General features: G+C 37.2%; 1 protein-coding gene and 4 non-coding genes across 5 annotated transcripts in view; 2 read left to right on the top strand and 3 right to left on the bottom strand.

Moving 5' to 3' along the window:
* Positions 1-22,978, top strand: part of cacna1fb (calcium channel, voltage-dependent, L type, alpha 1F subunit) — a 51,055-nt gene extending 28,077 nt beyond the window's left edge. Inside the window, 36 exon segments of the mRNA XM_051117547.1 lie at positions 18-243; positions 495-702; positions 1,296-1,416; positions 3,308-3,383; positions 3,689-3,764; positions 3,847-3,904; positions 4,172-4,274; positions 5,943-6,072; positions 6,565-6,624; positions 6,712-6,818; positions 7,203-7,290; positions 9,089-9,196; positions 9,306-9,358; positions 9,501-9,647; positions 9,746-9,947; positions 10,250-10,300; positions 10,302-10,409; positions 10,727-10,837; positions 10,977-11,060; positions 12,115-12,243; positions 12,323-12,388; positions 12,531-12,622; positions 12,776-12,935; positions 13,134-13,261; positions 13,340-13,436; positions 13,517-13,619; positions 13,935-14,036; positions 14,196-14,323; positions 16,835-16,954; positions 17,713-17,972; positions 18,070-18,093; positions 18,198-18,320; positions 18,408-18,565; positions 18,983-19,095; positions 20,807-21,154; positions 21,608-22,978. Of these exon segments, the coding sequence (XP_050973504.1) occupies positions 18-243; positions 495-702; positions 1,296-1,416; positions 3,308-3,383; positions 3,689-3,764; positions 3,847-3,904; positions 4,172-4,274; positions 5,943-6,072; positions 6,565-6,624; positions 6,712-6,818; positions 7,203-7,290; positions 9,089-9,196; positions 9,306-9,358; positions 9,501-9,647; positions 9,746-9,947; positions 10,250-10,300; positions 10,302-10,409; positions 10,727-10,837; positions 10,977-11,060; positions 12,115-12,243; positions 12,323-12,388; positions 12,531-12,622; positions 12,776-12,935; positions 13,134-13,261; positions 13,340-13,436; positions 13,517-13,619; positions 13,935-14,036; positions 14,196-14,323; positions 16,835-16,954; positions 17,713-17,972; positions 18,070-18,093; positions 18,198-18,320; positions 18,408-18,565; positions 18,983-19,095; positions 20,807-21,154; positions 21,608-21,874 (4,535 nt within the window). The 3' untranslated portion in view covers positions 21,875-22,978.
* trnar-ccg (transfer RNA arginine (anticodon CCG)) lies at positions 15,706-15,778 on the bottom strand. Its single transcript has one exon. It is a non-coding gene; the product is annotated as a tRNA-Arg (tRNA).
* trnar-ccg (transfer RNA arginine (anticodon CCG)) lies at positions 16,589-16,661 on the bottom strand. Its single transcript has one exon. It is a non-coding gene; the product is annotated as a tRNA-Arg (tRNA).
* trnar-ccg (transfer RNA arginine (anticodon CCG)) lies at positions 17,496-17,568 on the bottom strand. The gene has a single exon. It is a non-coding gene; the product is annotated as a tRNA-Arg (tRNA).
* Positions 22,979-23,132: 154 nt separating the features above from the next.
* Positions 23,133-23,205, top strand: trnaw-cca (transfer RNA tryptophan (anticodon CCA)). Its single transcript has one exon. It is a non-coding gene; the product is annotated as a tRNA-Trp (tRNA).
* The last annotated feature ends 2,492 nt before the right edge of the window (positions 23,206-25,697 follow it).

Here is a 25,697-nt window from a genome sequence, read left to right as displayed (position 1 = left end):
TTCTGTCTCTCTCACAGACATTGCCAATAAGGTTCTCCTCTCATTGTTCACGGTGGAGATGTTGTTGAAAATGTACAGTCTGGGGTTGCAGGCGTACTTTGTGGCATTTTTCAACCGGTTTGACTGTTTTGTCGTGTGCGGTGGGATACTGGAGACGGTTTTAGTAGAGATGGAGATCATGCCACCGCTTGGCATCTCAGTGTTGCGCTGCGTCCGTCTACTTCGGATCTTCAAAGTCACACGGTACTCAGACTGCTGAAACAATTTTGCCTATTAATTGGGTTCAAAATTACCTTTTCTATTAATTTTTTTAGGTTTCTAATGTTTGCAAACCTGTCAAATTTAGAAAATGTCTTAAAAATGTGTCATTTTGTTACTTTCTAGAAAAAAACATTAATTACTTCTTTCCTCTAGTGTCTTTGTGTTGTTTCTGTTGATTCTTTCCTCATCACTTTTCCGCCCTGCTAATTCTTGCCCTACTTGCCCATCCTCAGCCATTGGACAGCTCTGTCCAATCTGGTGGCCTCGCTACTGAATTCAATGAAGTCCATTGCCTCCCTGCTGCTGTTGCTCTTCCTCTTCCTCATCATCTTTGCTCTGCTTGGCATGCAGTTATTTGGAGGAAAGTTTAACTTTGATGAGACTCAAACCAAGAGAAGCACCTTTGATTCCTTCCCTCAGGCCCTGCTCACTTGCTTTCAGGTAATAAATTTCCCTACAACAGTGAAAACATTGTTATATGTAATAAGCTGAAATTCTCATAAACGTATTCAGTTATAAAGAAAAACAGTAGAAATAATAAAAATCTGAAATTTACAATGTTTTTTTTTTTTAAGAATTATGATGCTTTTAAAATATAAAGGTTAAAGGCTCAGTGGTTAAAGGGATAGTTCACCCAAAGATGAAAATCCTGTCATTGTTTGTACTCAACCTTCAAGTTGTTTTAACCCTGTATAAGTTTGTTTCTTGAACACAAAAGAATATATTTTGGGAGGGAAAAAATGAAAAAAAGTTGATAGTCCCTATTGACTTCCAACTTCCATATTTTTTTTCCATACTATGGAAGTCATTGGGGACCATCAACTGTTTGGTGACCCATATTCTTCAAAATATCTTCTTGTGTGTTCAAGAAAGAAAGAAAGAAAGAAAGAAAGAAAGAAAGAAGAAACTCACACAGGTTTGGAATAACCTGAGAGTGAGTAAATGATGACAGAATTTTTTATGACTTTAAGATTTTTTTGTATAGCTGAGATATTATGGTTTTTGTCCTAAACTTAGGGTTTTTTTCTGTACAGATATTAACAGGTGAAGACTGGAATGTAGTAATGTATGATGGTATCATGGCATACGGAGGCCCAGTTTTCCCTGGAATGATCGTCTGTCTTTACTTTGTGATTTTGTTCATTTGTGGTAACTGTATCCTTTTCTATCTGAAACCGGTTTCATTTTGTTTATCTGATATCATCAACAAAACACCAACAGTTTTATTCGTTTATATTTCTTACATTTATTAACAAAGAGACTTTTATTGCAGTCTAGCTGTACATTTGATTGATTAATGCCTGGAAATCGAACCAACAGCCTTTGCGTTGTTAGTATTGTGCTTTACAATTTGAGCTACAGCAATGCAGTTATCTGATAGTTTCCAACTAAAAGGAAACCCCTGGAATTAATAGCTTAAAGGGATCATCGCATGCCCACTTTCCACAAGTTTCCACAATTCTTTGGGGTGTTAATGAAAAGTCTATAACATACTTTGGTTAAAATTTCTCAGTGGTAGTGTAAAAACCACCCTTTTTACCTTGTCAAAATCAGCTCTGCAGAAATCATCCCATTCTGTTTGATGTTCCTTTAAATGAAAATGAGCTCTGCTCACCCTGCCCCTCTCTTCTGTGGAGTGACAAGCCATGCTCTGTTTACTTGAGCCGCATTTAGCTTGCTAACTAGCACATTATTAGGAAAGACAATTGCAAAGATTCATAAAAAAACCCTTATACTCACTTCTGCTAAGTGAAACTGGATCACTTATGATTCGTGCAACACATTTATGTAGATCGGGAGGTGCATTCCCTTCACAAACAAATGTAATCCACTGCATCTTCAGCGGCTCAGATGTCGGGAGTAAATAACGACCACTATGTTCATTATTACATCCAACAACAGAACACCTCAATCGCTTAGGAGCCATTCTTGTCTACATCCCTGCTCTGGTATCGAAAAAATGGCGATTGGACTGTAACAGCTCATTCAGGTCTGAGGTAAGATGGCAGTGTCAATCAAACTATCATGGGAGCAGCCTCTGTCGGTATGACGTCACACAGGCAAGAAGCTGAGAATTGCTTGATTTGAAAAAGGGGAAATTATTTTTACAGATTAATTAAAAACCACTGGGTGGATTTTTGTCATTATAGGGTAGATGTGTACACATACTGCCAACATTTATGTTCAAACAACATGTAAAACTGAATTTGGAATCCGATGACCCCTTTAAAATAGCTTAAATTATATCTCTTACTGAAATATGCAGTAGAAACCCATGAAAGATTTACATTATTTAAAAATCCACATCGTTTTGTACATACTTTAGACTATTATTTAGATCATTTTAACATTATTTCGATGATGTCAAATGGTTGCACTCTGTGAGCTACTGGCACTACCTGTTGCTATTTTTATCCCAACAGCATGTAGATGGCATCTAGCGTTTCTTGTCTCTGCCATTTGTAAGCTTTTTCTGAGGCTGTGGTCTACTAAAAGCCTCAAAGGCATCAGGGATAAAGTGGAGAGAAAAACGTGGGTCTTTATGAAGTTTTAGTCACCCACAGACGTTTTCCCATTCTTTTTTCTTCTTCTTATTGGTAGAAAAAGCAGTGAAATCTTACCGCACACCGCACAATGCGCCATCGTATCAATATTTTATTTTCCGAGTTGTGTATTTAAAGTTGTGTTGCTGTAAAAATAACAACAGATAGCGGAAGTAGCTCACCGAGTGCGAACATTTGATGCCAACAAAATAATAGCGCCTCCCATAGTCCAAAATATGTATAAAACGATGTGGATTTTTTAAATAGCGTAAAATTGTTGTGGGTTTTCTAATACATATTTCAGTAAGATACATCATTTACTGTATACAAGTCTTAATACCTGGGGTTCCCTTTAGCATTATTTCAACAACAGATGTTGTTTTTCACTGATTAAAAAGCAAATGTATCTCACCATCGTGATTTCTGTTTTGTTGTTGATGTTGGTCATGGTTTGTTATCTTTCTGTTTGTGCGTTTGTTGGGTCTTAACCTTGGCTCTCTAAGATATCCTCCTGAACGTCTTCTTGGCCATCGCTGTCGATAACTTAGCAGGAGGGGATGGAGACGAAAAGAAGAATGAGTGTGTTTTTAAATAATCTCAGCTCATATAAACCAATCTCAACTTATCTATCTACATATGACAGAATGTATATGTACCATTCTTAAACATACACTGTGGGTCAAAAAGTTCACACTAAAAATCTGAGATTCAAATCTAAAACAGACACCTAATGAACTAATAAGAATGAAAATTCTTTCATTAAAGCAAAAGGAAAATAAACCATCATTTCAAAATTTTACTGATTGTTATGCATTCTTACTCACTGTACTGTAAATCCAAAAACAAACAAAAATTATGATATGCGGTTCTGTTGATCCTGACAGAGAAAAAAAAGAGGGAGAAGGTGAAGGTGAAGGTGAAGGTGAAGGTGAAGGTGAAGGAGAGAAAGAAGAGGTGAAGGTATGGAAATCACACTCCTCTGTCATTGTTGTTGTTGGATAATTTTCACACTGAGGTCTTTCTTTCATTCTGTTTACAACAGGTGGACATAGAAGATGAGTACGAGGAAGAGGAGGAGCCTGAGGAGGGAGATGACGAAGGTAAAGTCCATTGGCATTAGATACATGCATACTGCTTCGGAACAGTTTGTTTATTCTGAAATGTTTTGTAGTGATTTAGAAGACGTTTGTGACCATAATTACTCATCTTATGGCACACACTCATTGCACTAACAGTCCCTCTTGCTGAGTGTCCTGAGGTTTAGTGTTGGCTACAGTGGTGATAGAGCTAGATTGTGATCTTATTAACTCAGTTTCCCACTGTCTATCTCTCCCTCTCTTTTTCTTTCTGTTCTTCCCTGCTGGAAGAAGGAAAAACTCAGCTCAATGTTGCTGACTTCGCTCCTCCTAAAGAGAAAGTTCTACCAATCCCAGAGGGCAGTGCATTCTTCTGCCTCAGCAAGACCAACCCGTGAGTGGGCACTTTAAACACACTTGACCATTTAAAGAGATAGTTTAACCCAAAAAAATCAGTTCTGTCATAATTTACTGTCATTCCAAGCCTGTATGACTTATTTTCCTCTGCGGAGCTCAAAAGAAATATTTTGAGAAATACTGAGTCTGTGTTTTTTCATCCAGACCAGGGGTGGCGAACTCTGGTCCTGAGTCCTGAGTTCAGCTCCAACCCTTAAAATTCACCTGCCTGTAGCTTTCTAGTAACCCTTCAAACCTTGATTAGCTTGTTCAGGTGCGTTTGATTAGGGTTGAAGCAAAACTCTGCAGGGCTGCGGCTCTCCAGGACCGACGTTCGCCACCCCTTATCCAGACAATGGAAGTCAATCTAAACGGTTTGGTAACATTCTTCAAATTAACTTTTTTGGCATAGAAGACAGTAGGTCATAAAGTTTTGAAATGGCATATGGGTGACTAAATTTTGAAAAAATATGTTTTTGTGTGATCAGTTAAATCTTTGTTACAATTTTATATACACCTTTGTATGGAAGCCCATTTCTTCCACTGAATAAAAAATTTAAAAAAAAGGTTATTCCGACTTTTTATCTCAGAATTGTGTGCAGTTGTGAGTTATAAAGACCAGTTTTGAGGGGGAAAAAGACTGATATGTTCTCAGAATTACAAGTTTATCTCACAATTCTGACTTGCAATTGCATGTTATAAGGTCAGAATTGTGAGATATAAACTCGTAATTCTGAGAAAAAGTCACAATTACGAGATATTAAGAGAAAAAATGTCAGAATTTATATCGCACAATTCTGAGAAATAAACTCAGAACTTTATTTCTAAGAATTGAGAGTTTATATCTCACAATTCTCAGAAAAAACTCTGAATTGTGCAATAAAAAGTCGCAATTACCTTTTTTTTTTTTTTTTTATTCAGTGTCAGAAAACAGACTTCCATACATTTGTGTACATATTTTTCTTTATATAATTTTATTTACCATGAGAATCCCAAGTATTCCACAACTGTTCCAAAATAAAATAATAATAAAATAAGGTAATAATAAGAATTAGATTATATTTATTATATTATTAAAATATCTTAAGAATATATGTTTTCCCCATATATTTTATTTTTGGCACTTACTCCACCTTAAAAATAGAAATTGTGTTTTTGTTTCTCTTTTTTTTTAGCAGGAATGTATCAGAACAAAGTTTTGGAGTTATTTAAAAAAAAACAATTTGGCTTCCTAAATAAACTTCTTATGGTAAATTTTCCAGGGGTACCAGCCAGTCAATCTGTCTTCAGTAAACAAGTCAAATCTTTTTAACTTTAAGATAAACAGCAAAAATTATATCTGACTCAAATATGTGTTATTTTTGTTTTCTTATCATTTGGAATCTAACACATATGTAGCATAATTCAGAATGCAGAATAATGTCTGGAAATGCATCCAAATACTAATTTTCACTCACTCAGTAGTGATTTATGTGACATTCGCTGTGTACTTGTTAACGGGTGGTTTTGGACACAGCATATTCATGATTGTGTAAAATTCCTCTGTTTTATGTTTCATCATGCGCCTCTTGATTTGAGCAACGTGGAGAATAAATTAGAAATAAAATGTTTTGAACCATGTAGACCACACACAGCTTACCGCAGTTATCTTTGTGTCTCCCTTCAGAATAAGAGTGGGCTGCCATACCCTGATCCATCACCACATCTTCACTAATCTCATCCTGGTCTTCATCATTCTCAGCAGCATTTCTCTGGCTGCGGAGGATCCTATCAGAGCTCACTCCTTCAGGAACAATGTGAGTTTCCTGCTGACACACAAGCAGCATCATAAATAGTTATTTACTGCAGCTGTCCTGATTGGCATGTTGGACGAGCTCTTCAGAGCCAGCTGGGGAACGCCATCCTTCAATCAGCTGACCGTCAAACACACACACACGCACATAAACATATAGCTTAACATGATTTACCTAAGTAGGACATGCTTTTGGATCAGCATCCTTGCTAGTCCTGGAACAACATTGGGATCAACCAATCAGAGTTGAAGTTTGGGGACAGAACTGAGGTCAAGGGCTTGAACAACATGGTTATCAGCCTATTATTTCCCTGAAGGTTTAGGAAGACATTATAGTGAGAGCTCAGATTGAATTTTAAACAATAATGGATGCTCCAGGAATGTGTTCTACTTGTCTAATTCACATATACACAAACAAATCTGTCACCAGGCATCATTTGTAGTAGTGAAAAATAATTTTTCATATCAGGGGAACTAATTTTTGTTCTCTCTACAGGTGTTGGGTTATGCTGATTATGCTTTCACTTCTATATTCACTGTGGAGATCTTACTGAAGGTACTAATTAATCAATCAATTTTGTAAACAAGTACACTAAAATACCCTCACGTTTCTTCAAATTTCCCTTCCTTTTTCTCTCTGTAGATGACAGTGCATGGCGCATTCCTCCATAAGGGTTCCTTCTGTAGAAACTGGTTTAATTTGTTGGATCTTTTGGTGGTCAGTGTGTCTCTGGTCTCCTTCTTCTTACAGTAAGTCCACTACACTCATATAGGTATCAAAAGATCCCTGTTCATATCATATTTGTGAATCTGTAAGATATCTGATGTATTGATTGGTGTATGTAAGTGTATACATCGCCCTCTGGTGGATGAATGAAGATGGTTCCCAATCCCATCTCCGCTTTGAATGCAGTGCAAATGTGAAAATAATTAAATAAATAGAAGGCTGATCCCCAAATGTTTTCAACTATTCATTTGCATATTTGGTGCAAAATTATATGAAAAAGTGAAGTGATGTGAAAGGGGTATTATATGACTTGACTGCTTGTGAAACCATATAAATCACACTGTTAGAGACACTGAAGACGAAAGAAGTCCACACAAAGTCAAACCTCTCCTGGTTTTTTCTCTTAGTTCGAGTGCCATCTCTGTAGTGAAGATCCTAAGGGTGCTCAGAGTATTAAGGCCTCTTCGTGCGATCAACAGAGCCAAAGGACTCAAGGTACAGCTTTTAGTGTGTTTGTGTTTGTGTTTTTTTTCTGCACATGTAGTTGTTGCCAAAAAAAATTACAGGCATATACATATGTAATTTTCCAATTCTGACAACATTTCCTCTTTCCTTTACTTTGCCTGAAAAACCTTGTTTCTCTTCATATTTACAACCTCTAATTTTTAGTACATTCTAAAGTTTGGGCTCTGTAAGATTTTGAAAGAAGCTCTTTATGTTCACTAAAACTGAATTTATTTGATTCAAAATACAGTAAAAACTGAAATATTATAATATTATTACAGTTTAAAATAAGCCATTATTCCAGTCTTCAGTGTCACATGATCCTTCAGAAGTCATTCTAAAATTCTGATTTGGAGTTTAAAAACATTTGTACGGATTAATATTTTGTGGAAACAATTTTTTTTCTAAATGATTTGATAAACAGAAATTTCAAAAGAACAAAAAATAAATATTTTGTAATATTCGTCAATAAATATGTCACTTTTGATAAACTTAAAGGGATACCATTGTAAAAAAAGTAATCGATTTAAAATGTATTTATTTTATACTAAGTATAGTTCAGGTTTATAATTACTGACATATTGCTTGAGACTTACTGATATAAAAATTTGAATTAAACTTTACTTGGAGTACAACTTGTGCACAAAGCACGTTTTTTAATATTAAGCCTAAAATACGTTTTAACGTCTCTGTTGAGGATTGTATGATTTTTAAATAGTATCTGTCTTTAAATGCAAAATATTTAAAGTGTACTTAATGTATACTTACAATAGTTCCGCTTTAGCATAATCATATATACTAAAGTATATCTTTAGTTGGAATTCAGCACTACTTCCTCACAATTCAAGTGTGTTAATTGCAAAATTAGTTTAGCAGACTTTAATTATACCAGTTTAGTATAATAAAGGTACATTTGCAGGGTATTTTTTATTAAGTACATAATATGTAAATGTATTTGTAGTGTACTTAGCATGAAACAAATTTTTTAAATATTTTATATATTTTTTTACTAGGGTTATTCACCCAAAAATGAAAATTCTGACATGAATTACTCAGCCTCATGTTGTTCCCGAACCGTGAAACCATCGTTCATCTTCGGAACACAAATTAGGATATTTTTGATGAAATACAAGTGTTTTTTTGACCCTGCACAGACAGTGACACTACTGACAAGTTCAAGACCCAGAAAGGTAGTAAGGACATTGTTAAAATAGTCCATGTGACATCAGTGGTTCAATCATAATTTTATGAATCTACGAGAATACTATTTGTGTGCAAATAAAACAAAAATAACAACTTTATTCAACAATCACTTTTCTTCCATGTCAGTCTTTAACACGTTCAAGAAAGTAACAATCGTTATTTTTGTTTTCTTTGCACACAAAAAGTATTCTCACAGTATTCTCTTATAATTGAACCACTGATGTCACATGGACTATTTTAACGATGTCCTTACTACCTTTCTGGGCCGTGAACATAGTTGTTGCATTACTGTCTATGCAGGGTCAGAAAGCTCTTGGATTTCATCAAAAATATCTTCATTTGTGTTCCAAAGATGAATGAAGGTCTTACGGGTTTGGAACGACATGAGGGTGAGTAACTAATGGCAGAATTTAAGTTTTTGGGTGAACTATCCCTTTAATACATCTTTGCTAAATCAAAGTATTAATTTGATAAAAACAGCAGTCTTACTGACCCCAAACTTTTTAACGGTAGTGTTATACATATTCACAGAATTGTTTGAGTGTTTCTCTGTCATTATTATCTCTTTCTCTCTCTGTTTGTGTAGCATGTGGTACAGTGTGTGTTTGTGGCCATAAGGACCATTGGGAACATCATGATCGTCACCACACTGCTTCAGTTCATGTTTGCCTGCATCGGTGTTCAGCTTTTCAAGGTAAAACACACACTGCATTATAGACTGATTGTCTACATCCTGTGCTCTCACAAGTTTAACATTAGCATATATACATTAATGTATACTAATGTACCGTTGTATTTTATAGGGCAAATTTTATCGTTGCACAGATGAAGCTAAAAACACCCCAGAACAGTGCAAGTATGTCATATTTCATTGCTGTTTAATTCTGTTCTTACATTAAGCACATGTGTGTGCCTTTGGGCAGCATGTGTGCTTATGTGTCATGAGTGTTCGTGGTTTATGTGCCTGCAAATTGTGTGTGTGTGTTTGTGTGACACAGGGGCACATTCGTGGTGTATAAAGACGGAGATGTGAGTCATCCAATGGTGAGAGAGAGGATCTGGATCAACAGCGACTTCAACTTCGATAATGTACTGATGGGAATGATGGCCCTGTTTACAGTCTCCACGTTTGAGGGCTGGCCAGCGTGAGTCTGCTCCTCTGACATCTTCCTCCATATGTCACTGAAGGTCACCATGACCATGTTTACGCAATATGCTCCACATCCTGTTTTTCCTCATTCAGGCTGCTCTACAAAGCCATCGATGCCAATGCAGAGAATCACGGCCCCATTTACAACTACCGCGTGGAGATCTCTATATTCTTCATTATTTACATCATCATCATCGCATTCTTTATGATGAACATCTTTGTGGGTTTTGTCATCATCACTTTTCGTGAACAAGGAGAGGCTGAATTCAAGAACTGTGAGCTGGATAAAAATCAGGTCGGATGAAAAGCTGTTTTAAAGAATATTTTACATGCTCCAGTATTTCACATTTTACATTTAAGTTTGCAACCAGTTTTACCTCTGTGAGGTGACATATTATTGTTGATTAATGAATACAATTATACACATTACTTCTTTTGAATAATATGCACAGATAAAACTGAAATGTGTATTAAGAATGAGTATATAAGATTTCAGGTTGACTTTTCATTTTGAATAACAGCCCATTCCAGTTGTGCACTACTGCAGTCCAGTGTGTACTTTCTCACATACGTCTCCTTTTTTTTTGTTACTTACAGAGACAGTGTGTGGAATACGCCCTAAAGGCCCAGCCGCTGAAGCTGTACATCCCCAAAAAACCCAGTGCAGTACAAGTTCTGGTCTATAATCAACTCCACAGGGTTTGAGTACATCATGTTTGTGCTGATTCTCCTCAACACTGTTACTCTGGCTGTGCAGGTAAACAGCTGAGTCTGACAAGTCTTACAAAAGCTGTATAATCAGCATGTAGAACCACAGACAACGACATTTTAGTCTATTTTTGCTATTGTGAATCTGAGCTTATATGAGCGTATTTAAAATCCAACATAAACCTTGAAGCCAGTGCATGTTAAAATAGTATTGAGTAGCACCATTTGAGAGAGAATGCCTTAATAAATTGACATTAACCTAAACATATGGGTCTATGAAGTATTAAATTAAGACCAAAAGATTTGAGGCTGATACTGAGATAAATGCTGAATGTAAAACCACACTCTCTCTGGATTCTTCCACAGCACTATGACCAGTCAAAACTTTTTAGTTACGTGATGGACATCCTCAATATGGTTTTCACTGGCCTTTTCACTGTGGAGATGATCATTAAACTGATGGCTCTCAGACTCAGGGTCAGTCCTTTCACTTACAGATGTCTTAAAATCATTGAACCCTTCTCAAACCATTCATTCTGAAGCTTTATTTCATCTTGAACTTTTCAAGTGTGTTTTTAATATCTGATTGATTTTAGTTGTTTTTTCCATTCTGCAGCATTACTTTACTGATGCATGGAATTCCTTTGATGCTCTGATTGTGGTGGGAAGTGTGGTGGACATTGTAGTCACAGAGTTCAGCGTAAGTTCCTCTTTTCCTTATGCAACCAACTGGATTGAAATAGATACAGTTCTATAAGATAGGCTAAACTAGTACAGATTACTTGACATATTGTGCAGTTCAGGGTAATTTCAGTGGTGATTTGTATAAATTATAGAATTTGAGTCTTATTGGATTCTAATAATGATTATATTTGTGTTTAATGCAGATATTAGCTCTCTAATATTTAATGTACAAATTAGAATCACATTGTATGTTATGGAAGCCTGTTTCTACCACTGAATAAAAAATAAAAAATTCTCAGAATTTTGAAAGAGATGAGAGATTATGAGACTATGACAGCAATAGAAATATTCTCGCAATTCAGATTTTTTTCTCGCAATGTAAGTTTGTATATCTCAATTCTGACTTTTTTCTCACAATTTTGACTTTTTTCTCAGAATTGTGAGATATAAACTCACAATTGCAAGTTATAAAGTCCGGTTTTGAGGGTAAAAAAAAAAAAGATATGTTCTCTTGTTTATATCTCATAATTCCGATATACACTCACAATTCTGAGAAAAAAAATCACAGCTCGCAAAAGTATTTCTCAGAATTGCAAGTTTATTTTTCAGAATTCCAAGTTTGTCCCGCAATTCTGACTCTATAACTCGCAACTGCAGTTTATAACACGCATTTCTGACTTAATTTCTCAGAATTGCGAGTTTCTATCTCACAATTCTGACTTTATAACTTGCAATTGCGAGTTTATATTTCACAGTACTGAGAAAAAAGTCACAACTGCAGGACATTTTTTACAATTCTGACTGTATTTTTCGCAATTCTGCCTTTATTTCTCACAATTCTGACTTTCTCAGAATTAAAAAAATGTCACAATTGCGAGATATAAACTCAAAAAAGTCAGTTGCGAGTTTGTCTTGCAATTCTGACTTCATAACTCGCTATTCCAAGAAAAGTGACACGAAGTCAATATTGTGAGATGTAAACTTTTTTTATTCAGTGGTGGAAACAGGCTTCCATAGTTTCCTATAGGGCACATTATGAAAAAAAACGTTTCTCCTTTCTTTCTCCTTAGAGCTCAGAGGACAGCTCTCGTGTATCCATTACTTTCTTCCGCCTGTTTCGTGTAATGCGATTGGTTAAGTTGCTCAGCAAGGGAGAGGGCATTCGGACCCTCCTCTGGACTTTTGTGAAATCACTCCAGGTCAGAAGACAATGATTACTAAAATATTTTTCATATTTGAAGCAAATGTTGTAGTCTAACTGTACTTGTTGTCCCTCAGGCTCTGCCGTATGTTGCTCTTCTGATTGCTATGATCTTCTTCATCTATGCTGTGATTGGAATGCAGGTAATTGAAGGCTTGGAAAATGTATAGATTATTTTTTTAATAATATTTTTATATTTTACATTTTTGCTTTGCTATATTTGTAGTCTATGCTATATCTGTTGTTTTTTTAAAGAAACAACTAATCAGTTGCTCTATTCATCAGACTTTTGGAAAGATTGCCATGCAGGACCATACACAAATCAACAGAAACAACAATTTTCAGACTTTTCCACAGGCTGTGCTGCTTCTTTTCAGGTGAGAGCATAGTGCTAGCAACATCAAGTTCATAGATTTGATTCCCAGGAAATGCATGAACTGATAATAATGCATACCTTCAGTGCAACGTAAGTTGTTTTAAAAAATGTCTGCTAAATGCATAAATGTAAAGTTTGTGCTCTTCACGTGCAGGTGTGCAACGGGTGAAGCGTGGCAGGAGATCATGTTGGCCAGTCTTCCAGGAAAGCGCTGTGACCCAGAGTCTGACTCTGAGCCGGGGGAAGAATTCACATGCGGCAGCAACTTTGCCATTGTCTATTTTATCAGTTTCTTTATGCTTTGCGCCTTCCTGGTAAATGTTGTTGATTATTAAATTAACTCTATTCTTCATAACTTTTCCTTGATAGCTTTTGTCATGTAGTTACATTGTGGCTGTGTAGTTTCCCAGCTTTTATTAAAAACTAAAAATGTTTTTGTTCTTAACATTTTTTTTTAACATTTAATTTTTTGGCTGAAATGTTTTCAGTGCTTTGTTTTTGTGCTTTTTCAGATTATTAATCTGTTTGTTGCTGTCATTATGGACAATTTTGACTATCTGACTCGTGATTGGTCAATTCTCGGACCACATCATCTGGATGAATTTAAAAGGATCTGGTCAGAGTACGACCCTGAAGCCAAGTAAGATTGTCAGTCTCTTTCTAGTGCCTTTTTATGTAACCAAAAAAATGCTTCAAGTCTAAGTAAACATGTTTCCAGGGGTCGTATAAAGCATTTGGATGTAGTGGCTTTGCTCAGGAGAATCCAACCGCCACTTGGATTTGGGAAGCTCTGTCCTCATCGTGTGGCTTGCAAGGTACAAACACGCACATAAAATTCAAAATTGGTCTTTTCCCCTATTCTCTTTCTCTTACTATCTCTTTAACTTTTTGTCAGAGGCTGGTTGCCATGAATATGCCCCTGAACAGTGACGGTACGGTGACCTTCAACGCCACCCTGTTTGCCCTGGTCAGAACTGCTCTGAAAATTAAAACTGAGGGTCAGTATGAGTGAACACACAAACACACACACCCTCTGCATACTTATCCACTTCACCTCTCTGTTTGAACTACAGATGATTCATATGAAGGTGTGCTTTGCATATGAATACTGGAGCGCTTCGTTCATTGTCGTTTTTGTTTTTCAAATGAAACATCACTGAATTCAACCATGTACAAAAATATAGGTTACCATGCAGAATAATAATATGCATTAAAACTTTTAAAGAGTGAATAAGACAATCTGAGACTGTGTAAAATAGGAAATGGTGTTAGGTACCCATGTAAGCTGATTTGGCTTTAATGCGTTGTCTCAGGGAATGCTGATCAAGAGAACGAAGAGTTAAGAATCATCATTAAGAAGATCTGGAAAAGAATAAAACCCAAAATATTGGATGAGGTTATTCCACCCCCTGCTGGTGAGTTCCTTTATCTAGTTCTTTAAGTAAGTAAAATTACCACAATGCACCAGGGTTTTGCAAAATTTGAAATTTATTTATAATCCTATGAGCATGAGAAATATTTGTAAACTTTTTGTGCTGTTTTATTTGCAACATTCTATGTTGGTTCTTTCACAGAGGAGGAAGTGACTGTGGGTAAATTCTACGCCACGTTCTTGATCCAGGACTATTTCAGGAAGTTTCGGAAAAGGAAAGAAAACGTGGGTCTGGGAGATTCAGAGAATCGTAACCCTTCCGCTCTACAGGTAGATCTCTATCCCAGCTTCTGCATTTTATTTCTGTAGAGACATTTCCAATACATCTAGACACAATAATAGCCTTGCATTTGCTAAATCACACATTTTATGCAAAATGTCCTGCACTTGCACAAAATGAAATCGCAAAGACAGATGAGTTGACAATCATTTAATGGGTTCGTTCAAATCCCACATTGAGAGATGATACACTGCAGCAGACTAAACTAACAAAAGCTTTAACTATAGAGCTGTGATCCTGGCTGTCTTCATGCCTAGTATCACCTTACACAGGCTCTTTTTATTATTCTCTGTGGGTGTGCTGTCATTGGTAGGTTGAGGTTACTTGTGTGGGTTTGTGTCCATGCTGCATGCATTTCATCATTCTTACAGGTTGCTTTGTTCACAATCTGCCAGTCTTAGAGAAAACATTGTGCAATAGACATTCCATCCTATACAAAGGAGCTAGTTCTCATGACCCAGGTGGGACTTGAACTCACAATCCCCAGCTCCAGAGGCTGATGCCTTATCTCTTATCCATTAGACCACTTATTTTAGCCTTCGCCATGAATTCTAAGTATAAAGCATAAAAACAACATCTAATATGTTTGCCATAATTTTGGCTTCAGCTTCATTTTACAGACAGCTTAGGTTTGATAGGTTAATGATGTCAGTTTTCTACAATTTTAACTTACATTTTCTTTGGCAACACAAATTTACTGTCAGCAACCCAGGTGGGACTTGAATCCACAACTCACAGCTCCTGAGGCTGATGCCTTATCCATTAGGCCACTGGGCCTTTTTAAGAAGTTGATATTTAGTCTCAGTAATAGTTAGTACAAGCCATGATAGTGTAACAGTTTTTTTATTTTCTCTTTCACCCCTTCTTGGTTTTAAATTACCAATTGTTATGTTTACAACCTCAGTCCTTCTCATATGATCTGAGCAAATTCATCAAGCAGGACTCACTTCAACATTCTAACAGTCAGGTTTTCTTTGACCTGATTCAGGTTGACCCAAGTGGCTGATAATAACAATTTTAATTAGAATTTTTGGTGGCAACACACATTTTAAGGTTTGCAACCCAAATGGGACTTGAACCCACAATCCCCACCTCTAGACTCTAGAGGCTGATGTCATATCTATTAGGCCTCTGAGCCTTACTTTTAGCTTTGTCCGTGTAGCCTCAGTCAATAATGCTAAGTATAAACCATGAATCTAACAGGCCTGTGATTATCTCTTGTAGCGCTACTTGGTTTTGAATGGTCATTATGTTTGCAAACTTAGGCCTTCTCATATGATTTTAGCAATTTCATCAAGCATGACTGGAGTTTTTACTTTAATTTCAACATTTTTACTTAAAGATTCAGATTCTACACAAGTTTTATGTTTTGTGACCCAGGTGGGATTTGAACCCACAATCCCCAGCTCCGGAGGCTGATGCCTTATCCATTAGGCCACTGGGCCTTTTTCTGTGTTTTATATTTAGCCTCAGTAATAGTAAGTACAAGCCATGATAACAACACTATTTTTGTTTTTGTCTTCTAGCCCTGCTTGGTTTTAAATGACCAGTCATTATGTTTACAGCCTCAGTCTCTCTCATATGATCTCAGCTAATTCATCAAGCAGGACTCGCTTTAACATTCCAACAGTCAGTTTTTCTTTGACCTGGTTCAGGTTGAGCCAAATGGCTGATAATAGCAATTTTCAGTGGAAACACAAATTTTTAGAATTGCAAGAATTGCCAAGTGGGACTTAAACCCACAATTCCCACCTCTAGACTCTAGAGGCTGATGTCATATCTATTAGGTCTCTGAGCATTACTTTTAGCTTTGTCCATGTAGTCTCAGTCAATAATGCTAACTATAAACCGTGAATTCAACAGGGCTTTAGTAATTTCATCAAGCAGGACTGCAGTTTTTACTTAAATATTAAGATGCTACACAAGTTTGATGTTTTGCAACCCAGGTGGGGCTCTGGAGGCTGATGTTATACCCATTAGGCCACTGGGCCTGTTTTTGGCTTTTATATTTAGCCTCAGTAATAGTAAGTACAAGCCATGGTAACAACACTACTTTGATTTTCTCTTCTAGCCCTATTTGGTTTTAAATGACCACTCATGTTTACAGCCTCTGTCCTTCTCACATGATCTCAGCAAATTTATCAAGCACGACTCTCTTCAACGTTCTAACAATCATGCCTTCTTTCATAAGTTCACCCAGCAGGACAACATCTTCAACTTAAATTTTCTGTTTTCCACACAAGTTTTATGGTCTGCGACCCAGGTGGGACTTGAACCCACAATCCCCAGCTCCGGAGGCTGATGCCTTATCCATTAGGCCACTGGGTCTCTCCCATTCTTTCACTAACCTATATGCCTAAAACCTTACCTGTTAAATTGTTGGACCAACATTTAGTGGTGTCTGAATTGTTACATAATGTATTTTCCTCAATGTTTTTGGTGATTTGGTGAGCTGCATATATACTGTGGTACCTGTCTCTTTCCGCGTGCATCTGTGTCAGGCGGGGCTGCGAACACTACAGGACCTGGGGCCAGAAATGAGACTGGCCATGAACGAAGATCTGGAGGAGGAAGAGGAGGGTCTGGAGGAGGAGCAAGAGGAGGATGATGCTCGTTATAAGGTGCTCATCACTTGGACCATCAGTATTATTTTGGAGCACAAAAACTTAATTGCTCTGTTTTTCAATCAATTAACTGAAGCACACTGAGCACATCCTATAAATTGGCTGAATAGAAAATAGTCCATTATATCCAAATAGTCAGAGACAGAAGGCTTAGATCGTTATTCAGAGTAATGAGGCACATGGTCTATTGAGACGGATTGTAATTTGAGTACCAGGCAGGAGCAGATATCAGGTAATGAATGGAAGTTTAGGCTGAGAATTTTGTGGTGTAGGTGTAGATGTTGTGGTTTGGTTGGTTAAATGAGAATATCAACTAATGCATTCCCTTCCCGTAGCCATTCAAATTGTCAGCATTCACCGTATATCTAGGTGTATAATTAGTTTACACGTCAATCATAGAGTACATGATTGCCAATAGTTGCTCTCCTTAGTTAAAGTACACCAACTGTAGGGTAAGCTAAGTAATTTGTCCTTAAAGTCATTTTTGCAGCACGTTTTTAAAGTGTTATGAGCATTGCTAACAACATTAAAATGCTCACGACCCAGGTGGGACTTGAACCCACAATCCCCAGCTCCGGAGGCTGATGCCTTATCCATTAGGCCACTGGGCCACTGTTTGTTTCTGCTTTTGTATGGGTTCAGCCACAAGCAAATTCTTACAGTCTTCAGTGCTGATTTGATGCCCAAGAAACATTTCTTACTATTATCAGTGATGAAAAATGATCTGTTTTTTTCCTCTCTCATATTACTGCTAGAACGAAAATGGCTATGCAGGCCACACCGAGCCCTCAATCAAAAGCCGGCGCTCCTCTTTGGCCACTACTCCCAGCGGTGCTCCTGTTCCTGTCTCAGGAGATGGCATCTTGAATGGAGGACTGGGACGTAGGAGCTCCTTCGCAAAAACACCGAATGGAAATGGCGCTCTGGAGCACGAGAACTTCAGGAGACGAGACAGCATGCGTTCCTCATTTCATTACCAACACAAGAATGGAGTGATTGACCAGCTGCCCAGAAGGTAAACCTAGTTGTTTCTTCTGCATTGATATTAAACCTCATATTAATTATGTAATTTATTGTTCATTTATTTCACATACTATTTGTTTGTTTGATAGATCATCATACTACAAATACCCAAGGTAAGCATTCGGCATAGTCAGCAGCCCCACCCATCACCCTTCTCTGTTCCTGTCTGCTGTTCTCTCAGTCTCCTGCTGACTGCCTTTCCTCTTTTGTCCCTCAGGAGGGACTCCAGGGACAGATTCTCCTCTCCACTATCTCGGAGAGAGGAAGGCGGTGAGTACCCTGGAGAGCAGCGCTTCTATGGAAAAGACGAGGACAGCGAGAGCGTCATCTCTAGAGAAAGGTACGCATAAAGTCTTACCAGTGCCTGAATTAATGAATTCATATTTGGATGCTGGATTTTAATCCATTAAATCTTTTTCATCCTCAGGCATGGTTATGCAGAGGACAGCACAATGTTCCAGGGACATAGAGACATGTATGATGGACACTCTATGAGACACCCTGTCTATGGTAATCATTATGGAAACAGTTATGGTGAAGGCAGGAGGACAGCAAGGAGACGCCTGCTGCCAGCAACACCTACTGGTAAAACCATCAATTGTGATTTATTTAAAGGGATAGTTCACCCAAAAATAAAAATTCTGTTATTAATTACCCTCATGTTGTTCCAAACCCATCTTCAGAACACAAATTAAGATATTTTTGATGAAATCTTTATGATTCTGCATAGACAGCTGTGATTCTACCACGTTCAAGGCCCAGAAAGATAGTAAGGACATCTTTAAGATAGACCATGTGACAGTTTCAAACTTAATTTTATGAAGCTATGATAAAACTTTTTGTGTGCAAAAAAAACAACAGTGACTTTTCAACAATTTCTTCACTTCCATATCAGTCTTCAACACGCAAAGGTCTTACGGGTTTGGAATGACATGAGGGTGAGTAATAAATGACGGAATTGTGCATTTCACTGCTTTTCATTATTTTCTGGCTGTTTCTCAGGGAGAAAGGCTTCATTTAACATACAGTGTTTAAGAAGGCAAGGTAGCAGTGATGATCTGCCCATCCCAGGAACTTACCATCAGAACTCCCCACCCTGCAGAGCACGTTCACAGGTAATGTGACAATATATAATATATTTTAATATATAATCATATATTGTATTGTGCTTTTCAAATGCTTTTGATTTTATAGTCTTACCCTTTTCCCAGACCCAGACTTTCAAATGAAATCTTAATTAAATAATGGACAAGTTCACTTCCAGAACAAAAATGTACAGATTATTTACGCACCCCCTTGTCATCCAATATGTTCATGTCTTTCTTTCTTCAGTCGATAAGAAATTCTGTTTTTTGAGGAAAACATTTCAGGAATGTTCTCCATATAGTGGACTTCAATGGTGCCCCAAGTTTGAACTTCCAAAATGCAGTTTAAATGCAGCTTCAAATAGCTCTAAATGATCCCAACTGAGGAAGAAGGGTCTTATCTAGTGAAACAATCAGTTATTTTCTAAACAAATTGATTTTAACCTCAAATGCTTGTCTTGTCGAACTTTGTGTAATCTGGGTCAATAAAAACTCCCTTCTCATTTTCTTCTCCAACTTTAAAATCATCCTACATCGCTGTAGAAGTACCAACCGAGTGTTTACAAAATGAACATGCAAAGAAGATCAAACACCCTTTACAAAAAAAGGTAAAACAGTGATGTAGGATGATTTTGAGGTTGGAGAAGAAAACAAGAAGGGAGTTTTCCGACCTACCCTAACTATATTAGAGTTCGCCTGCGCATTACAGAGAATAGAGAAGACGACCATTTGAGGTTAAAAAGTATATAAATTGTCAATTTGTTTAGAAAATGACTGTTTGTTTCGCTAATAAGACCCTTCTTCTTTGGCTGGGATCGTTTAGAGCCATTTGAAGCGGCATTTAAACTGCATTTTGGAAGTTCAAACTTGGGGCACCATTGAAGTCCACTATATGGAGATAATTCCTGAAATATTTTCCTCAAGAAACATAATTTCTTTACAACTGAAGAAAGAAAGACACAAACATCTTGGATGACAAGGGGTGAGTAAATTATATGTAATTTTTTGTTTTAGAAGTGAACTTCTTCTTTAACAACTATGAAAATAAACAAAGGCCAAAATTAATGCACATATCTTAATATATATTGTGTGAAAATAATTTTGATATATTATGTATTACTTCTCGTATATATAGAGGGTTTGCAGTACACCACGGTTTGGTCAGTTCACCAGATGCATGGCCATATTGGCGATACGCAGATGTAAACAACAGCATTGATTGCACGGTTAATGTACAACTGAATATGTTGAAAAAAATGCGTAATGCTTGCAATAATTGACATTATTACGTTAAGTGTCTCCAATAAGGCCAACTGATGACACGTTATGAAAACACTCTATAAAACTCAAATGTGTGCTTGACTAACACTGATGTCTGCTAAGTAAATACATTTTTAAAAAAGTTATTAAGGGGATAAATTGTTGTGAAACTATGTGACCAAATGTGAGTTGTTTTTGTGTGAAAATATTTTATATTTATGTATTTAGGATGCATAAAATGTTACTTGTTGAAATTAGCCTTAGCAGACAAATTAAACAAGCTTGAAAATTTTCTAAAAGTATTCTGTTTTCCAAACGTCCACAGACGTCCACAAGAAACACCTTATCTTCACACAGTTCACAGTTCCTGATTGTCAACTGCTTTTTATAACCGAAGTGACTCCCTTGAATATTAACGAGTCACGACATTAAGTGAGTTTCAACAAAAGTGTGACTCTTTCTGTTTCTCTCTCCCTTTTAGGGATACGGCAGCTACGATTCTCGTCGCAGCAGCGCTAGATCGTCCACGGGTTCAACAGCCTCCTGGGCAAATACCGGCCCTCGGCGGGGTCGTCTCCTCTATGCTCCCCTTATCCTGGTAGAGGAGGAGGGAGCAGGAGGGGCTGGAAATGTGGGCATCTGGGACAAAAAGGGCGGTGCCGTCGGAGTGCCTGCGTCGGTTCGGCAACCCAGTTCGGGATGGTACTCGGGACCCTCTTCGGGTGGAGGGGGGCAGCCGTACAGAGCCTACACCACCCTCAGAGTCCCCACCCAACTCAGTCCTCACTACAGCGAGAAGAGAGGCAGCGCTGACAGTCTGGTAGAAGCGGTATGAGCAGAGAAACACTAGAGCAACATTACAATAATAGCAAAATAACATTACAGACACATTACAGTTTGACTACATCAATATTGGAGTAACATTATAACATGTTAGAACTAAAACAACATTAAAGCAACGTCAAGGGAACATTACAGAAACAGTAGCTTAACAACATCTAAGCAAACACAGGAGCTCTTCATCAAATTACTAATGCTGCTGTGTTAGATATGTAATATAGTATAATTTAATAACATTACTACAGTCACATGATCCTTCAGAAAGCATTTTAATATGATGACATGATGCTTAAGAAACATTTCTTATTATTTTCAATAGTGAAAACAGTTGGTGATGCATTTTTTAGGATTCTATGATTGAACGGTAATATGTCATCTGAGTTTGACGTGTTGTGGCGTCACTCTCAGTCACTCCAGATCTTTCTCTTTTTGTCTTCCTCAGGTCTTGATCTCCGAGGGTTTGGGGTTGTATGCCAAGGACCCGAAGTTTGTAGCCTTTGCCAAGCGTGAGATTGCAGATGCCTGTCACATGACCATAGATGAGATGGAAAGTGCTGCAAGTGATCTCCTGAGTCGTGGGGGCTCTGAGGAGAGCCAAAGCTTCCTGAACCACACAGACATGGGACCCATATACAGTGACGAGGAGCCGATCAGGAGCCACGAGGAAGAGGAATTGGCTGATGAGATGACTTGCGTTACATCTTTTTGAATGACAGAAAAAGAGCCAATCAGGACATGAGTGGGTGGAGCAACAGAATCCTGACTGACCAATCACATTGTTCATGCTGCTGTAAGTCACAGAAAGACTGGAGGTTTTGCTCTGAAATATTGTGACCGATTCTTAATCTGTGAAAGATGCCAGCTTCAGTTTACCCTGTCAACATGGCAGTTTTAAATTTAGATCTCTGAAAGGACTCGTTTTATAAATATCTTGTTGAACATTTTATATATGTAAATGTGTTTTTACTCCATTCATGTTTATGTTTGTCATTTACAGAGGGATTCGCCTACCTAAAATACATACAGTATTTTAAATTATTCAAATAAATTATTTAAGAATATTATTAATAAATAATTGAAATATAAACACTTATAATTAAGTATAATTTTTCAGGTTTGTCATTTTGTGTATATGTGTGTGTTTTTTCCACAGTTTTCCATGATAGGCTCCAGTATTGGTTAATCGTCTTTGAACACGGTGTTTACTCCAATTCATTAAATTTAAAATAAAAACATGATTTTCGAACAAAAAGCACACTGTTTAGGAGACACAAATTGCACAGAGCCTGGCTGGAATTTCAAGGACACTTTTTTTAGGACAGTAAAATAAAAAACAATGTCTTTTTTTGGAAAAGTTGTTTAATTTTGTATTTTGTTTGTGTATTATTATTATTATTATTTATTTTTTATTCCAGTTTTATACGTGTGGTTGCTTTTGAAATATTGTTGGTATGCCTAACCACTAGTCAGATTCCTTTTACTGATCACAATACCCAAAGGACAGCCACAGAAACAGTGATCTATTCAGAAGAAGGACACTCCGCCCTATTCATGGGGCTCATTCAGTAAAAAAGGAACTTTCTGAACATTTTCTAAAAATAAATGAGCACACATTGCAGATGTGAACATGTCTGTCATACCACATCTCTATGTAATCCCCAGCGTTTGCTCCATTTCCCAACAATTTTACTTCGTTAGTGTAAATATACAGAACGGGATTAATACAACTACTTCACATGGAATATTATAAGAACTAAAGCTTTATATGTGAGATTGAATGAGTTTATTTATGAAATTCTGAATGAGGTTTGTAAACAGATATAAAGATGAAATGTTTCCACTCTTTGCAATCTGTCATTTTTATAATATCCGGAAAATTTGGGCCATTTTTAATTCGGAAAGCCATTTCGTGGGAAGGCTTTTGTGCAAAGCCATTTTGTAATGCAAAATGGAGCAAATTGTGTAATGGCCTGGTGGCCTAATGGAGATGGTCTCAGCTTCCAGAGCTGAGGATTGTGGGTTCAAGTCCCACCTGGGTTGCTTTAGACTGTATGTTTGGTCAGAGGAAAAATATATGTTTAATATTGAAGGGATAGTTCACCCAAAAATGACAATTCTGTCATTATGTTATTCCAAACCTTAAGATAATCTTAAAATATTCTATCAAAGGAAAATGTAGAAAAGGTTAAAGACTGTCAGATGACTCTCTGACCTCAACAAATTATGCAAGGCCTGTATATGTGAAGACTGTTTATGATTAGCCTTCATAACGTACAGTTTACACACAACTAAGGCTTATAGCACCAGTCCGTGTGAGAAAAAGTGTTAAATATAAGCTGTGCTGATGCATTTTATTGTGTTACTTTTGTACTAATTTGACACCAGACCACTTTGCAAGCCGCTGGCTTCAATTATAGTGGTGCATTGTGGGGGAGGACACTTTCTTGAGCCTTACTGGCCTTCGAGCGCAACTGTCCCTCCCCTTCTTCCAGACATCTGGATCTATGATAAATGCTCTGCATCATTACTTCTTTATCAGAATTAAGCATTTCTCAGCCTCGTTTACAATAGCAAGGCTAGGGATATTGAACTGCATGAGTTTTGCAATGAGACACCTTCATAACATACATAGAGATGCTCTAATTAGTATTTTTATTAGCAACGAGAAAAACACAGCTGCAGTGCTTTAGGATTCAAAGGAGGAAGTAGGGAGTGAGGGAAAGATGTATTTTATCATGATGCTGCCTTTTCTGCTTATGTTTCAAAGACTCTAGTAGAGAACATTTCACCATCACACCAAAAAACAATCCGCTCTAGATATTATCCACCTTATTTTTTAACGTGGAAGTAGGCCTATGGGCGAGACTTCCGGTTCATTAGACGCTATAAGGAAATGACGAGAAGAATACTCTGATAGCACACATACGTCATAGAGACATCTGGAAGACGTATTTTGTGTTGAGTGCTGTATCTGCAATACGTCTGAGGGTTTGTTTCCTATCAGATGTCAAATAGACGTCTAATAGATGTCTTTAAGATGTTTGTGATTTAGAATGTATGTAAAACTGACATCTGTCATATGTTTGTACACAGCAGATGCTTTCCAGATCAAATGATCTTTAACAGACATCTTGCAGACGTACGTGTGCTATCTGGGTAACAACGTGCAGTAAACGGTAAAACGGTTTGCTTTATAAACCAGTTTGTTCATAATTAATATAAGCAAAACCAGCTGTACGGCTAAAAAATTACTCAAAATAAGATGAATATACATTATATGAACCAAATGATGTCATAATTGTGCATATCAGATTGTGAATCTATTTAAAGGAGAAGTCCACTTCCAGAACAACAATTTACAAATAATTTAATCACCCCCTTTTCATCCAAGATGTTCATGTCTTTTTTGTCCTCAGTCGTAAAGAAATTATGGTTTTTGAGGAAAACATTTCAGGATTTTTCTTCATATAATGGACTTCAATTGTGCCCCCGATTTTGAACTTCCAAAATGTAGTTTAAATGCAGCTTCAAATGGCTCTAAACGATCCCAGCCGAGGAAGAAGGGTCTTATCTAGCAAAACGATTGGTCATATTTTTCGAAAAATAAACATTTGTGTACTTTTTATGCACAAAAGCTCACGTAGCACAGATCGGATGCGCGTCCACGGGTCGTTCTTGAACGATTCATTCATTTTTAACGAATCTTTATTGTGACTCGCGAAGAACGAGTCATCTCGGGGAGTGATTTGTTCAGTTGCACATGCGCAACATCCTATTAGGTTCTGTACTGGAATTAGTTCACCTGTTTCGAGTCTTCAGGTTTTTCGAGTCATTTGTTCATCTTATGGGGCTGTCACATGATGCTGATTTTGCTAAAATTAACAAAATGACTCGAAAAAAGATTCGAAAACTCCATCTTATTTTCTCCTACAACTTCAGAATCGTCCGACACGTTGTACCTTTTTGTTTGTAAACAGCGTTTGACTTACTTGCACTTTTTTAGTCTTTGCGCGTTCGCTTTGTAAACACTGGGTCTGTGGTTCCGCCTACATTCGGCGTGACCTTTCAACATGATTCAATAGTATGTAGCGTCGTGAACGCACATCCCAGAACCTGTGCTACCTAACCTTTTGTGTTTAAAAAGCATACACACTTTTATTTTCCAAAAAAAATGACCGATCGTTTCTCTAGATAAGACACTTCTTCCTCGGATGGGATCGTTTAGAGCACTTTGAAGCTGCATTTAAACTGCATTTTGGAAGTTCAAAATCAAGGGCACAATTGAATTCCATTATATGAAGAAAAATCCTAAAATGCTTTCCTCAAAAACCATAATTTCTTTACGACTGAAAACAGAAAGACATGAACATCTTGGATGACAAGGGGGTGAGTAAATTATTTGTAAATTGTTGTTCTGGAAGTGGACTTCTCCTTTAATTCTTACAAGTATATCCATATTTACATGCTGGAGGACCAACAACTGCAAGACTTCTCAGCTGAGATTTCAGAAATATTTTCATGTTCAACATTTC

Source organism: Labeo rohita, chromosome 8 (assembly GCF_022985175.1).
Source record: "Labeo rohita strain BAU-BD-2019 chromosome 8, IGBB_LRoh.1.0, whole genome shotgun sequence".
Lineage (NCBI taxonomy): Eukaryota > Metazoa > Chordata > Actinopteri > Cypriniformes > Cyprinidae > Labeo > Labeo rohita.
Note: the sequence above shows the minus strand (reverse complement) of the source record. Positions and strands in the feature narration are given on the sequence as shown.